Source organism: Marmota flaviventris, chromosome 16 (assembly GCF_047511675.1).
Source record: "Marmota flaviventris isolate mMarFla1 chromosome 16, mMarFla1.hap1, whole genome shotgun sequence".
Classification (NCBI taxonomy): Eukaryota; Metazoa; Chordata; class Mammalia; order Rodentia; family Sciuridae; genus Marmota; species Marmota flaviventris.
In genome coordinates this window covers 68581260-68595937 of record NC_092513.1, presented here as the reverse complement: position 1 = coordinate 68595937, position 14678 = coordinate 68581260, and the positions used below count along the sequence as shown (strand labels likewise).

The window sequence follows — 14678 nt, the reverse complement described above, 5'->3', positions numbered from 1 at the left end:
CTTCAGAATGAGGTTTTTAATCAAACCTCTATAAAATAACCTACCATGTTAAGTATTAAGTTAAAAAATTAATACCAAATAGACAAGGGAGTACAGTCACTTAAGGAACAGAGCAAAAACAATGTTATGGTCCTGATACCCAAGCTTGGAGTCTGTTCTCAATTTTTCTCTGCCCACGTTAACAGCACACAGAGAGCCACGTTCCATAAAGCATATGCACTGCATATCAGGTAAGATCATCCCAACTGACTACTAAAAACAGACACACTCTTACTCCATCTCATTTATGGATAAACTGGATCAGTTAATGATGCATATTCATCACCACCAAGTTCTGTGGAGGTGCAGGTCTTGCTTGCTGAACGTCCCACCTGGTTGACGAGAGAGACATCGTCACTTGTGTGGACTCCAATGAGCTCAACCGGAAAAACACATCCATCGGCAATTGGAGGGCTGTTTTATCATCAGAGAAGAATCAGACCTTTAAAGCAGCCCCACAAGATGTTCCATTTTCCTCAATTCTGTCCAGAGTCATCTCTATTCTCCGCAACTGGATGCTAAAGTCAGGAAAAGTAGGGTTGGAGTCCTGGCTCAAACTCTTTCAACTGATTTCTGTGTGACTTCACCTCTCCAAGTTTAGTTTTTCCATTGATAAAGACAAGTTTCAACCTCATAAGCCAGACCAGGCCCACCTCTTACCCCTATAAACCCGTCTGTCCAAGAGGCTGCTGCCGAATTTGGAGGCTGTTGCAGAAGGAAGGGCTCTGTCCCAGCCTCCCTGCCATAAAAGGCCCAACGTCTATTAAGTTATTGAGAACTAAGCACGACTAAGTGGCATGTGGGGCACTCCTGGCACATTGCAGGTACTCAGAAATCAATCACTTCTTACAATCAGGAAATGTGTGTGGAGGACATTGATAAGAAGCTAGGTAAGAAATACTTGAGGGAAGGGTGGAGACCCTCCTAAGAAGCATAAACTTGCTGGCAGTGGAGAGAAGGAGCAGCTGGACACCTGCATCAGGATGGTGAGCAGAGAGCCTTCCAGAATGGGGGAGCACAGTGAATGTGCTGGACGCTGGCAGCCAGCGGCAGTATCCGTGCTGTGCAAGGTGCTCTCCAAGTGCTGGGAGTACAGGTTGGGCAGAAGGCCAGGTCTTCTTCTTCCAGGGTTGTTACCTACGAGAGACAGACAAATTAACTAGCAAACAAGTCAGCAAGAAAGGCATGAGGTGGAGATGAGGGATTGTACACAGAGCTGTGCCACACGAGGAGGGAAAGGAAGGTACTGCCTTGGAGAGGGTGGTGAGGGTGAGCCAGCCAGGCGAAGTTCTGGAGAAGAGCTTGGCTCCACTGGAAAGGCAGGAGGCTGGCACAGCAGGGGATGGAGGGAAGGGCAGGGGATGAGGGCCTCCTGGCCCCAGGAACTTTGTGTGCACCTCTGCCTATGATGGAGAGTGTTCCAGAGCCAAGGAGTCTGTCGAGATGCTGCTGCTCAGACTGCTGGGGCAAATGGTGGAGACGGCTGTAGGACACTGTTCAGGGAGCCAATGTGAGGGACAAGGGCCAGACATCCAGCCAGGGCTTTGACTAAGTCACAAGACAGTGGTGAGGCAACATCTGGGGCAGGCAGGGCCTCTCAGGTCTGAGAGGTTTCCTTGATGGCAAAGTGGCCTCTAAGGTAGAGTGAAGACCTCCACGTGGGGAGGGACAGGAGAGAGCCTCCCGGCGGGGGGCTGGAGGGCTGCCAGCCTGCTGGAGGGCTCCACCCACCCCTTCCCGCCCCTGCTCTGGAGAAAAACAGCTTCTCTGAAGATAATCTGTGCTTTCTACTGTGGGCAATGAGCTAAAGGCAGAAGGAACCAAGATGAGGCTTCTCAGGGGAGAGGAAGCTGTGACAGAAAAATCGAGAACAGACTCCAAGCTTGGATATCCCTAGCAGTATGAGGCGATACTCTAATCTTTATATGACAGCACACAAAAAGGCTCAATGGAAATTAAGTTTATTTTTGGACATATCACATTAAAATATATGCCATATTTATTAGGAATATATCATCAATGCAAAAATAGAACTCTCTTCTCCCTGAAAAGTTAATACAATTCTATGGACTGGATACATGATATATTAGTCAGGTTTTCAGGGTTAACTTCTCAAAACCAAGAATATCTACAGTTGTACACATCAATTTATCATACAAAATATATACAACAGCATAATCGTAGTGTAGAAAAAAAGAAGTTGCAAAAATATAACTTATGTAATTTACTTTACAAAAAAATGAGTTCTAGTTAATCTTTTTCAAGGGCTTCACCAGTCAGTCGCACAGCAACACTCTTGCCTTCATCTGTCTGAATAATGAGCAAAGCTTCAAATTTGCCAGTGGACTTTGGCCTGAAGTGCACGGGGATGTGGATGTAATGCCGGGCTCTGCAAAGGAAGGAAACGGCAGCAGTGAGGTCAGCAGAACCAGCCGCCTGCATGGCCCAAGCACCACCAGCTTGATGAGAACCAAGTCACTCTCTGCAGAAATCCATTTCTAATTTCTTTGATTTATTATTTAATAAAAAACTGGTACAAAGGAGAGAAAGAACTAAAATTGGTGTAGCTGGGCTATAGAGAGCTTGTCTAGTATGCATAAGGCCCCTGGGTTTGATCCCTAGCATCATAGAAAGGTAAAATAAAATGGGATTGAAATAGTGTCACATCTATATTCCTGGCTTTTCAACAGAAAAAGGGAAACGAGGTCTGACCTCTTACATGTTGAGCTTCCTGCTACCTGCAAAAACAGGTCACTGTCCGCCTGAGGAAGGGTGAAGAGAAACTCAAAGACCCAGAGCTCAGGCTACTCTTAACTCGGGAGCACGCCACGCCGGAAGGACAGCTGGCTGTCCCTGCATTTCCATCACTGTGCAGTTTTGCTCTAAGAGTCACATGAAACCTCAGTCAGAGCCTTAAAACTAACTTATTTTATGCAGAGTCAGACAATAAGTGTCCACATTTAAAAGCAGTATTGGGGGGAGTTTATATCCACAAAACTGTCCCCCCAAATATGCCTTCCTGGCCGTACAGGTACTTCACATACAGCCTAAATGTTGTCATCACCTTTCTGTCTCCATTGTCTCAAGAGCCTTCAGACTTTTCCTCACAGAAAGGCACCTCACCCTAGTGTCCTCCCAGACCACACATCTTCAAGTGGGGGGGGGGGGGTCACAGTGACATATGCTCTTGTTTGTTGTCTTTCCCGACTTGACAAAGCCCAGATTGAGGGATAGCGATTTAGAAAACTGACTTCCAGCCCTTTTCCTTGCGTAAGGACAGCATATATATGTTTATCTTTACCTACCTACAGCAGGCGCAGGCATCCCTCTGTCTCCAGGGGCTGGCTCCAGGACCCCACGGACACCCAAGCCCAGAAGCTCTGGAGTTCCTGCTATAGTGTCATATAGTTCTCACATGTGACCTGTGTGCATCCTCTACTACGTCATCTCTAGACACAATGCAAATAATACGCACACACGTAGTCGTTTTACTGTGCTGGTTAGGGATCATAAGAGGCCTGTACATGTTCGGCACAGTTTTTTCTGAATATTTTCAATTCATAGTTGGTAATGCATGGATTCAGAGGGCTGACTTCACATGTGTCTGAACAGCAAAGACACAGATGTGTATCTCTATGGCTACCTGTACATTCTTTCTTACTTATTTGTGGTGCTGTGGATTAATACCAAAGCCTTATGCATGTGAGGCAAGTGCTGTTTCACCCAGCTTATCCCCAACTTCCATATTTTTACTTAAAGTCTGGGTTATTTTCTCCAAACGCATATACTTCACCATATCAAAGCTAATGTGCTTTTTGTTTTTTAAATGAAATCTAGTCCGTGGCATTAACTACAATTTTGTCTGTCATGTTAGCATTTCAGCACTCAGAAGTTGCCAACTTAAGAGACTCTATCGCTAATAATTCATTGGAAATAATGAAGTAGCCCAAAATAAATCTCTCAAAGAGCCCATTATTAATGAATTTTAATATAGGACATAGTAGTATCCTATGTTCAACTAAGAAATGGTCTTTAAAAATGTACTGTGATAAAATGTGTCACCTCCCTTTGGTACCTGATAACCTAAAGTACAGATATTTGAATTAACCAGAATGCAATTCAGAAAGAACCATGAGCTTAACATCTCTCTTCGATACCCCCAGCAAGACGGACATATTTAAGACACTACTTTGTACCATTATTAACTGTTTCATCCGCCTCTTCACATATGTGGGAAAACAAGAAAAGTCTGCCAAGCTCACAGGAAGCCTAGTTCAATCTTCTTAGTAGCTCATGACTGACAGGACAGCAAACATACACAGAGCCGAAACTCGAACAGCACCGCACACACCAGCCCACCTTACCCGCCCCCCCCAGGCCCTGCTTACGCAGAAAGGGCTTAGCAGAACCTAGCAATTCTATCTATTTAATTTGTCTTCATAAGTTTTCTCCCCCACCTCTAATTTCAAAGGAGCACTTTTTGTAGAAAAAAGCTAGCAATATTAGTACACTCAAGGTACCATCATTATCAAAGAAACTGAAAAAAATACAAATGATTTGTTCCTGTGCCATCAGCAGAGATCCAACAGCTCACTGATGATGCCCGACTGTGGCTTCTGTGTGAACCGTCCTTCCCTCTGAAATGACACAGTGGGGCTCGCCAGCTCAGAAGGAGCTCGCCAGGACTGAGCAGCTTGCTGTGGGTGTGGACATGGGGCACACACCAGTTGAAACCCACTGGCTCCAACACCTCAGTGAGGACAGATGTGCACAGAACCACAGATTACAAGGGGGATCTGGGGATTCAATGGAAACATGAACAAGTTTTTTTCTAAAGACACAAGAGATGATCAATTAAGGGCCCCCAAAAGAATCTTTATCCAAGAAAATGTTACCAATGTTTCTCCCATTCTGTCACTTTATGGGGGTGAAATAGCCCCGCCTTTGCACTGGGCCTAACTCCCGTGACTTCCGGGATCTCGTCTGCCTCTGTGTGCCGCAGTCAGCAGATAGCCCGAGGGACACACCACTTGTACCCATGAGTGCGGGGACTAGCCAACCCAGCCCAGCAGGCCCTGAGGCTGTGGCGAGCGTGTGCTGTGACCTGCAGATCACTAAGCCATCTTCATTCTACAGCATGTGCTTAGAAGCGTCACTGAGCAGACCACGTGCTAGTAAGTAGAAAACGTGATCAGCGAAAGACGGGCACTGCTCCTCAGGGTTCTACGAACACAGCTTTTGCTCCACTTGCCAGAGCAAGCCAACTGTCACTCTTAGCGATAACTTTCTAGGAGTACCTTTGTCCAGAGTGTCCAGTGTTGGGGACAGACACAACAGCCCTCAACCCACAGGAAGAATGAGTGCCCGCTGCTTCATTTTGTATGCTGCTGTCCTGCTGCTCCGGATGGGGAGAAAGCTGGCCATTCCACCTGATCCACGCCACCTATGGGTGTGTCATTCCTCTTGGCTACACAGGTCACAGTCAGTGCTTCACACAGGATGTTGTGATTCACTCACTGTGAAAGCCCCTGCTGGGGTATGTAATGCTGTGCACCCACCCCATGGTCACATGGTGATGGTGAGTGTTGACGAACACTTTCAGGAAACTCTTGATTTGAACAACGCAAGTACCTGGCCACTAATGAAGTACAAAACTATCTCATTTTAATTTGTCTTCAGGGTGTAAAAGTCTAAAGGCAAATTTAAATTTAAGTATGCTTGAAGTGGATAGACAAAATGTATCTTGTGATGCTATTTAAAACGCTGGCTCATCTGAACTGCCCATGGTCTGCTGAACTCAGAAGTCTGTTCCTGTGTGGAAGTTTCCTCAGAAGCTGTCAGCATGGCCCAGGCTCTGACTTAGGGCAGCACTGGGTCAGCAAGTCCACAGTCACCCCCACAAACACCTCTATTTCCAAATGATGACGACTTCCATTTCAAAACTCGAACAGGATGAAACTAAAGAAGAGCTATCTTATGCCGAAGTTGTGGATTTCTCATCACTCCTACCATGTCTGTAATGGAGCAGGCAGAATCTACACGAAGAGCAGAAAACCACCATTATATCCAAGCAGCTTCACACAGAAAGAGGGAGCCTGCTTAACGATTAATTCTATTTCAATTTAGATACCGTCCATGTTCCATAAACATGAGACCTCAAATGACAGCCAACTGTAACTGTAGTATATTCACTCGAGTGAATGTTTGTGTGTTTAAGAATTTCAACAAACTCTTATGTTGAAATCTTCAGGTCACAGGTGAGTGCCCACGGGAGGCCCCAGGGAGAGAAGGGCCAATGGGAACCAGGAAGAGGGCCTCACCAGACGCCAAATCTGCTGCCACCTTGATCTTGGCCTGCTGTTATTTGTGAGCCATCTGTGATGGTACTGTTACAGCAGAGCAAATGGACTTGGCTGGCACAGAAGCATTATCCATCCCCAACCCACCTCCTATCTCTCTGCCTGCCTGGTCCAGCTCCCACACTCCACTGTAACACTATTGCAACGGACTAAGACCAGCCCTTCTGCAAAGGCCAAAACACAGCTGATCTGGCTTACAGATTCTAGCTGAAGAGCACTGTAAAAACAACTATGGGAAAAAAATTAAACAAATATACAATATACAATATCTAAGGAGAATTTGAAACCACAATGTGTTCAGTGATGAAAGTTGCAAAGTGTCTGTTTAATTAACTCCTGGTAGGTTCTGACTTCCTCATCCTCTAACCTTGAAGTAGAAAGCAGTGACACAAAGCTCAGCAATTTAACCAGCCACTTTAAACATGATTCTTTACCAAAACTACAGATGAGGTGAATGTAAATACTGTTTTTAAAAAGGTTGATACTAAGCTCTTCAAGAGGACTTTTTTTTGAAAATGGAACTTATTTTTAGAAGCTTTTTTCTTGTTGTTGTTAAAGTCATTTTTCAAAAATAAGAAGCTGAGCATGTTGGCATACACCTGTAATTCAAGAGGCTGAGGCAGGAAGATCATAAGTTTGAGGCCAGCTTTGAAAATTTAGCAAGACTCTATCTCAAAATGAAAAATAACGCTAGAGAGGGATGTGGCTTAGTGGTGAAGCTACCCCTAGTTCAACCCTTAGTACTGCACAACAAACAAATCAATCCTGGAATAAACAGAGGCACCTACAGAGACCTGATGAGGAGCAGGAGGACACTAACATCTGCTAAGTCCACACGCTCTGACACTATTATCCCCCCCCGCCCCTCTCCTCTCCCAATTCCTTGCTGCCAGAAGCAGCATCATCTCCATTTTGCAAATAAAGAAACTGAGGCTTAGAGAGATGAAACACATGATAATTTTCTACATGCACTGACTGCTGAATTTGCAGAAATGATATCTAAAGTTTTTGCCTTTATGGCAGTCTCCCAGGAGGGAAAGGAAGTGTTCAGCCCACAGGTAGACAGCAATGTCTGACAGAACAGAGCATGGAAGGGCGCTGAAGAGAGGACAGCGAGAACAGAGGGAAGCAGCACAGAGAAGAGTCCTCAACCAAGCCATCTGTCCAGCCTCTCTCAGAGAGCACTGCTAGTCAAAGGGAGTCCTGAAATGCTTGCAGAATTGTTTTGTACTTTCACAGCACAGGTCATGTTTCTGGAATAGCTCCCTAACACTAAAATGAGAGATTCTTTAGTACTAAGCCCAATGGAACCCTACTGTTAAATTCTAGAAAATAGTGATACCCCTGTTTGAGATTTCAACTTAAATGTACAAATAGAAAAAGAGAATCAGCAAGAATGATAAGAAATAAGGCTGTGTGGGAAGAGCTGAGGGAAGTTAATCTGTTAAAGGCTGCAGACCAACCAACAGGAGAGTGTTGCCACTCCCCAATACACACTGCAGCCTTGGCTACCCTCGTCACCAGCAGGGCCACGTGCGGTGTTCATACATGGGCTTCCCCGACTTTCACCCCAAGCCATCCAGAAGAAGCAATTACTCCTCCTTTGGACCACCCTTCTATCCCAGAGCTCTGCCCACTTTCTGAATCCTGCCTCTCTTATCTACAGCCTACGTGGTTCAATGTAAGCAAAGCTTTCCTTCCTCCAGAGCTTATAAAAATACTCTAGGCTCTAGAGTTGGTAGACATTTTCCAGCTGCTATCTAGCCTTACTGCTGGGGATTTATGAAAACTTGTACTAGGACTTGGTCCTTTTTCTGACTAACATTTATAATAACTCAATAAGCCCATTTATTTCAGAGGTCAGGGGAGGGAAGACAAGAAGTAGGGCCCTGATGTAAGAATAATACAAAGTATTTGAAGAATGATAAGTGAAAAATACAATAAAAAGCTTTACCAATTAACCAGGAAAAGTTTTGTCCTAATTAATGAAAATTTAAGTCTTTGGTTCTCAGTATACCACCAGTGAAAACATCATTTGAAGCATGAATTCTAAAAGTTAAGCATGAGATCATTAAGATATTGATGAAGTGGCGAAATCCTCAGTGAGAGAAATCACATGCTGGCCCAATACTGCCAGGCTGCCACGTGCCAAGTGCAGAGCACCCTGACACATGCCCTTGCAGGTACCTTCCCTTTTGCTACTTGTGCAGATGCATGGGCTGAAAGCTCTGTGCTACTGGTATTGACAACAGGGGCTAGTACAGAGGAGGCTCTTTCGTACCCTACTCCCCGGACACAAGTCCTGCACCACAGAGAACATTAAGATTTCTGACAAACTCACCTCAAAGAGTATTTGGAATGTTTGATGTAGAAAGGCTCCTGGGGAGTCAAAAACTTCAGCTGGAATTCAACAGGAAATATTTCATGAAGTTATGCAAATTAGGCACTTGAGCATATATCAAACATACTCCATATTGCTTTAACTGAAGATACATTATTAAAACAAAATTTTGATTTTTAAATACAGGATCATAATTTCAATGACTTTTTTTTTTTTTTCCAATACAGTATAGGGCATTTAGGAAATTAACTAATTAAAACCTAAATGTACTCTCTAGAGTACTTTTAATCACCAGGAAGATGTTTATCCAATAGCTGAATCTATCTTTTCCCAAACCCACTGGAATCTCCCAACTTACTGCATGTGTAATGAAAGAATTATTTCGCAAATTGACTTTTAGTGTCCTTGATTCTCCAACTCTGGTTGGCAGAAATGTGTACACATCTTCTGGGGCATAGACTCCTCGGTGATTCAAGTCCACTAGCCTGTTTTGGAAACAAGTTTGAAAGGTAACTATGTGAAACCTATAGTAACAAACTCTTTATCAAACTTTGTGGTGCTGCCTTATAATGGCACCTACCTGATCTACATGAGTGATGTCTACAGGGGGGCTCTCACAATAGTGCCGTTAGGTGACACTCTTGGGGCGCTGCCTTCCTCCCCTCCTAGTAAACCTGGCTCACCTCTCTGCAGCCCTTCCCCAAGGGTCAAGTGACCCTCCCTCCAGGCAGTCCCATGCTGCAGGGAGCTCCTCAACACACTGACTTGTATGGAGGCTCGGGCAGCCTCTGGCAGCATCCCCTATCTGCAGTCGTGACACCCTCCCTCCCTCTGGACACCTCCAAAACATCCCAGGTCCTGCAACACAAGACTAAAACCATGATCTCTACTCAGACCTGGTCCTCCAACAGTTCCTGTCCTAGGGCTGGTTCTGGCAGCCATCCCGACATCCTCTTCCCTCTCACATCCTTGGGTCTACACCATGGAGGTCTCCTTCCGAGTTTTTGCACCCCCTCAACACCACCTCCCTCCTGGACACAGATATAGCGGTCGGCTCGTGTGCATGCCTAGGCTTGCTATGACTCAGCCTACGCTATGGCAGAGGAAGCTCTATAAACACAGAAGACCATGTCACTCCACGGCTCCCGGCAGCTCTCCAGAGAAGCGGCCCTGCTCCCGCTCGCACAAGGCCTGTCACGGTCTGCACAACACACACATCGAGCCTCCTGTCGTGCCTCTCCCTTCCCACATGGGCTCAGAGCCCACAATCTCCACTGGTCTCTACACAGGGGAACCCAGAGACCAAGGGGAACCTGCCTGCCCCTTTCACCTGGGCCATGTCCACCCATCCTCCTCTGCTTAAGTGTCCCTTTTCAAGGAAGCTCTTTCCAGCTACCACAGACAAGCAACTTCGGCCATGCTTCCCATTTACTTCTCTCCGGTCCTCTCCATGGTTTGCAATCAAATGTGCTGTGGCTCCTCCTGCAGGAGGAGTCCCCGGAGGTGGGACCAGGGGAGTCCCTCTGAGTCCCCCCTCTCAGCCCACCAAACAGCAAGCCCTCAGCAGGTGGAGGGAGACAGGTGGAAGTCAGCAGTGTGCTGGGAGCACAGTGTGCTCTTGTTAAGGTTTCTAATTTCTCCCAAAATATATTATTGCTCCTATTAGAAAATAAGTGACCAAATTTATAGTAAATTTAGCAGTTGCTTAACATATTTTTTCTTTTAAGCACCTTATTCCAAAACTAAATTAAGCTTAATTATTAATTAGGATGAATAGAAAAATTTCATTAGGTAGGATTTTTTAATATCATTATTAAAGTTGTATAAATTTTAAAGTTTTTAAGAATATACTTGCATATGCTACTTGTGGGGGTGTAAAATGGCAGTCACTGTGGGAAAACGGGGCAATTTATTTTAAACTTAAATACACACTAAGCAGTGACCCACCAATTCTGAGTAAAATCACATTACGCTTACTCCAAATAAAAACATATATCCACAAAAATTCCATATAATAATGTTAATATATCTTGATTCATTATAGGTCCAAATTATGAGACACCTAAGCGTCAACAGGAAAATGAATAAATCGTGATGTGATCATATAAAGGAATACTAAACAATTAAAAAACTATAGATATATTCGATAGCATGAATGAATCTCAGAAAACTTTCTGATGGAAAAAGACATGAAGAGTGTGTGTGTACATGACATTCAAACAAAACTAATCCGTGATGATAGAAACTGGAGCAGAACAAATCTGGACCACAAAAGGACACACTGAGGACTTTTTTTTAGGGTGAGGCTAGGCTAGGGTGTAACTCAGGGGCAGAGCACCTACCTAGCATGTCATGAGGCCCTAGGTTCCAACCCTAGGACCCAAAAACAAAAACAAAAAAGAACCTTCTGAGGTGAGAGGCACACTCTGTTTCGTACCTTGACTGGCATGGTAGAGGCCCATGTGGAAACACGGGTGAAGTCACTGAGCCTCTTACTGACCACAGCAAGCCTCTTACTACCCCCAAGATGATCACCAACACACCTGGGCAGGACACCAGAGGTCTCTGACACAGCACGTCTTCGAGGAGTGAGTGCATTATCCACTTTAATGAGGGTGTCTGTGGAAGGGTGTGCATTTTCAGGCTTGTTTTCAGCTCTGACACTCTGTATGAAAAAAATCACAAGGTGGGAAGGAGAAATGAACACTCTAGAAAATATACATTAACATTTTGTAATTCTATCATTTCCTTTAAACTTTTTAAAGACTTATGATTTTAAAAACTTCTGAACTACTAGTCCTATTACCTACTTTGTCTAGTCTCCCTTTCTTCTTTCCTTTTTATGCTTATGCACACATACACACAGATAGCATCATATAATGAAGTCAAACACTAGTTTTATGAAGTTTATGAACAAGCGAGCCAAACCCTGACGTCAAACGTATCAATTAATACAGAAAAGAAAATTTAAAAATTAGTGAAACTGAGCAGGGTATGGTGGCACACGCCTGTAATCCCAGCAGCTAGGGAGCCTGAGGCAGGAGGATCGTGAGTTCAAAGCCAGTCTCAGCAATTTAGCCAGACCCTAAGCAACTCAGTGAGACCCTGTCTCTAAATAAAATACAAAACAGGGCTGGGGATATGGCTCAGTGGTCAAGTGCCCCTGAGTTCAATCCCTAGCACCAAAAAAAAAAAAAGAATTAGTGAGAATGAAATAATATCAGAAAAATATTCTCCATCTTCAGAAGTTTTTCACACAGGTTTCACTTTAATACACAAACAATCTGGCTAACTGCAGTTTAATACTCACTTGTCCTGAGAACTGGACTCTCAACGTATGCTTTTTGTGAGGCTCTTTAACAGGATGACACTCAACATCCCAAAACTGGGCATAATCCCCTCTATCTCTGGGCAAAAATGTGATGGAGACCTATAAGACACACCCAGAAGAAATGTTCATACCCTGAACACCACACACATGCAGTTAGATTAGCAATACAAAATTTTAGTATTAAAAACTAAAGGAACAAATGCTTTTGCAATGGTTAGTTTGCTTAATAATTCAAAGAGAATTTGAACAGTTTTATTTCCACTGGGCTCAGTATCTATACCAGGTACTTTTGTTTAAGGCTTTATACAACACATTCCTCAAAATTCACAGTATACATTTTGGAGAAAAAGTTTCAAAGTACTACAGCATTCAAGCAAAAGACCGGGGTTGGGGGGGGGCGGGAAGAGTCCTACCAGAAAAACAATCTGGCTTTTGACCAACATGCTTATGGCCCCCTCTGCTGGCCATAATGCACAAGGACAAAGCTGCAGAGGTAGGGTTGGAGGCTACCAGGAAGAACAAGGGAAGAGCTGGGACTCAGTGATCAGAGCACCAGCAGAGCCAGCTGTCCTGATGACACCGTTCAAGGTCACACACAAACCTGCATGTGTACAACCTGTGAAAAGCTCAATGAGAAGGCTGTGAACACACACACACACACACACACACACACACACACGGTCCTGGGGATTGAACCCAGGGGTGCTATACCACTGAGCTACATTCTCAGCCTTTTTTTTTTTTTGAGACAGGGTTTTAATAACTGCCGAGGCTGGCCTTGAACTTCAATCCTCCTGCCTCTGCCTCCCAAATCAAGGGGATTACAGGTGTGCGCCACCACATCCTGAAAAGAAGTTATGAATATTTTTGAAATGGTATTTTATGCCATTTACCAGTGTTAAGAGCTTCAGTTTTATCAAAGATTTCAGTGTTGATAATATTGATCACCAGTTCAACTAACAATGAGTCAGAATCTGTGTTTGAACCTAAATGTGAAATACGTAAGTGACCTCATTTCTACCCCTGAAGAACACAAGAAGCCTCCAAGCAGCTGGAGGTGAAGGCTTCTGACAGATAGGAGGATAGGTAGGCCTGTCAGGTGATGGCAGCCCAAGGAGGGGACTAAACTCTAAAGAGGGCCCAGACTATGATGAGGAAGCAAGGGCGGAAACACCAAGGAGACTCCTAACCACAATCACACCTGTCAGACACCCAACACAAAGAGGAAAGAAAAAGACGGATAACACTGCCTGTAATATTAGGTAACACTAAGAACTCTGATGCTTACTATCCTCATATCACACAACCAATGTTTAAAAAAAAAAAAAATTGTGTCTGCTACTTTAAGAACAAGGTTGTGGGGCTGGGGATGTGGCTCAAGCGGCAGCGCGCTTGCCCGGCATGTGTGCGGCCCGGGTTCGATCCTCAGCACCACATACAAACAAAGATGTTGTGTCCGCCAAATACTAAAAAAAATAAATATTAAAATTAAAAAAAAAAAAAGAACAAGGTTGTAACTACCTTTCCCCCCTGCTGGGTCACTATTATATACATCAGTGATTGTGCTATAGGGTAATACTTTCCTAAATGGACTCTGAATAATGTGTTTTGCTAATTTCCTTAATACAAATTAAGTGAGGAGGACTAGAAGCCATCTGACACATTTACCAACTACCTGCAAAGTGATAAATAATTAGTTCAACCCTTGATTTTTGTTGTTTGACATGCCAAACAACAAAAATCAAGGCCCTCACAGAGCTTATGTTGCTGTTACGTATTTTATGAAAGGGATAAACTCTAGGGACACAATCTAGCCCACACCTTCTCTTTCCTACAGCTTTCCTGAGACACAATTCACATACCATACTTTATTTATATATTTATATAAACACCCCCAAGCATACAATGTCTTGCACGTTAAACACCTTCTTTGGCTGGGCTGCCCAGTCCTTAGAGACAGCCAGGGCCTGGGCAGGAGCATGCCTTAGATATGCAAACTCACTCACACAGAACCCATCCTGGGAAGCAGGGCTTCTCTCTGTCAATCAGCTGACACTTGGCCAAAATTTATCAAGCTAGCCAATCCCAACCTGCTCACTTGCGCTGCCTTGTTTTCCTATGGGAATCTCACGAGCAGCTGTGGTATGAGCTACCCCTGGTTCCCGTTTTCTGCCATCTGAACAACTTGCTGACCGCTCCTCCTTCCAGCTCGGCATGAGTAACCTCTGAGACCAGTGAGAACAATAAACCTTGATTTTCTTATGCCTCCCTTGTGTCCCTTTATAGCAGCAACTGACTGTGGAAGAACACAGAACACCGCACAGGTTACCCAGGCCAAAGGCAGTCCAGTGGTTTTCAGTGCATTTAGACAACTGTGAACCATGAACCAGTCTTAAGATATTTCCAACAATCCAAAACGAAGTCCTACACCATCAGCAGCCACTCCCCATCCTCCCATGGTCTAAATGGACTTCAGCCCTTGGGATGAAGAAGAGCACTGCTGAATCCCAGGGGCTGTCGAGCACCATGGGGGACATCTGAAGGGGCTGAGTCAGGTCCAGAGATGAATGAAGACCACAGAGATTCACAGCAGCTGGAAGACACACTG

The 14678-nt window shown here is 44.5% G+C and overlaps 1 protein-coding gene across 5 annotated transcripts in view; it reads right to left on the bottom strand.

Annotated features, from left to right (window-relative positions):
* Window positions 1-1984: 1984 nt before the first annotated feature.
* The window catches only part of Cep192 (centrosomal protein 192), a 102977-nt gene continuing 90283 nt past the window's right edge, over window positions 1985-14678 (bottom strand). For all 5 annotated transcript variants that reach the window (XM_071602492.1, XM_071602496.1, XM_071602494.1 and 2 more), the window contains 5 exons: window positions 12050-12169; window positions 11283-11404; window positions 9098-9224; window positions 8740-8798; window positions 1985-2428 (listed from right to left, as the gene is read on the bottom strand). In XM_071602492.1, coding sequence (XP_071458593.1) covers window positions 2290-2428; window positions 8740-8798; window positions 9098-9224; window positions 11283-11404; window positions 12050-12169 — 567 coding nt within the window. In that variant the 3' untranslated portion in view covers window positions 1985-2289. The remainder of the gene's footprint in view (window positions 2429-8739; window positions 8799-9097; window positions 9225-11282; window positions 11405-12049; window positions 12170-14678) is intronic.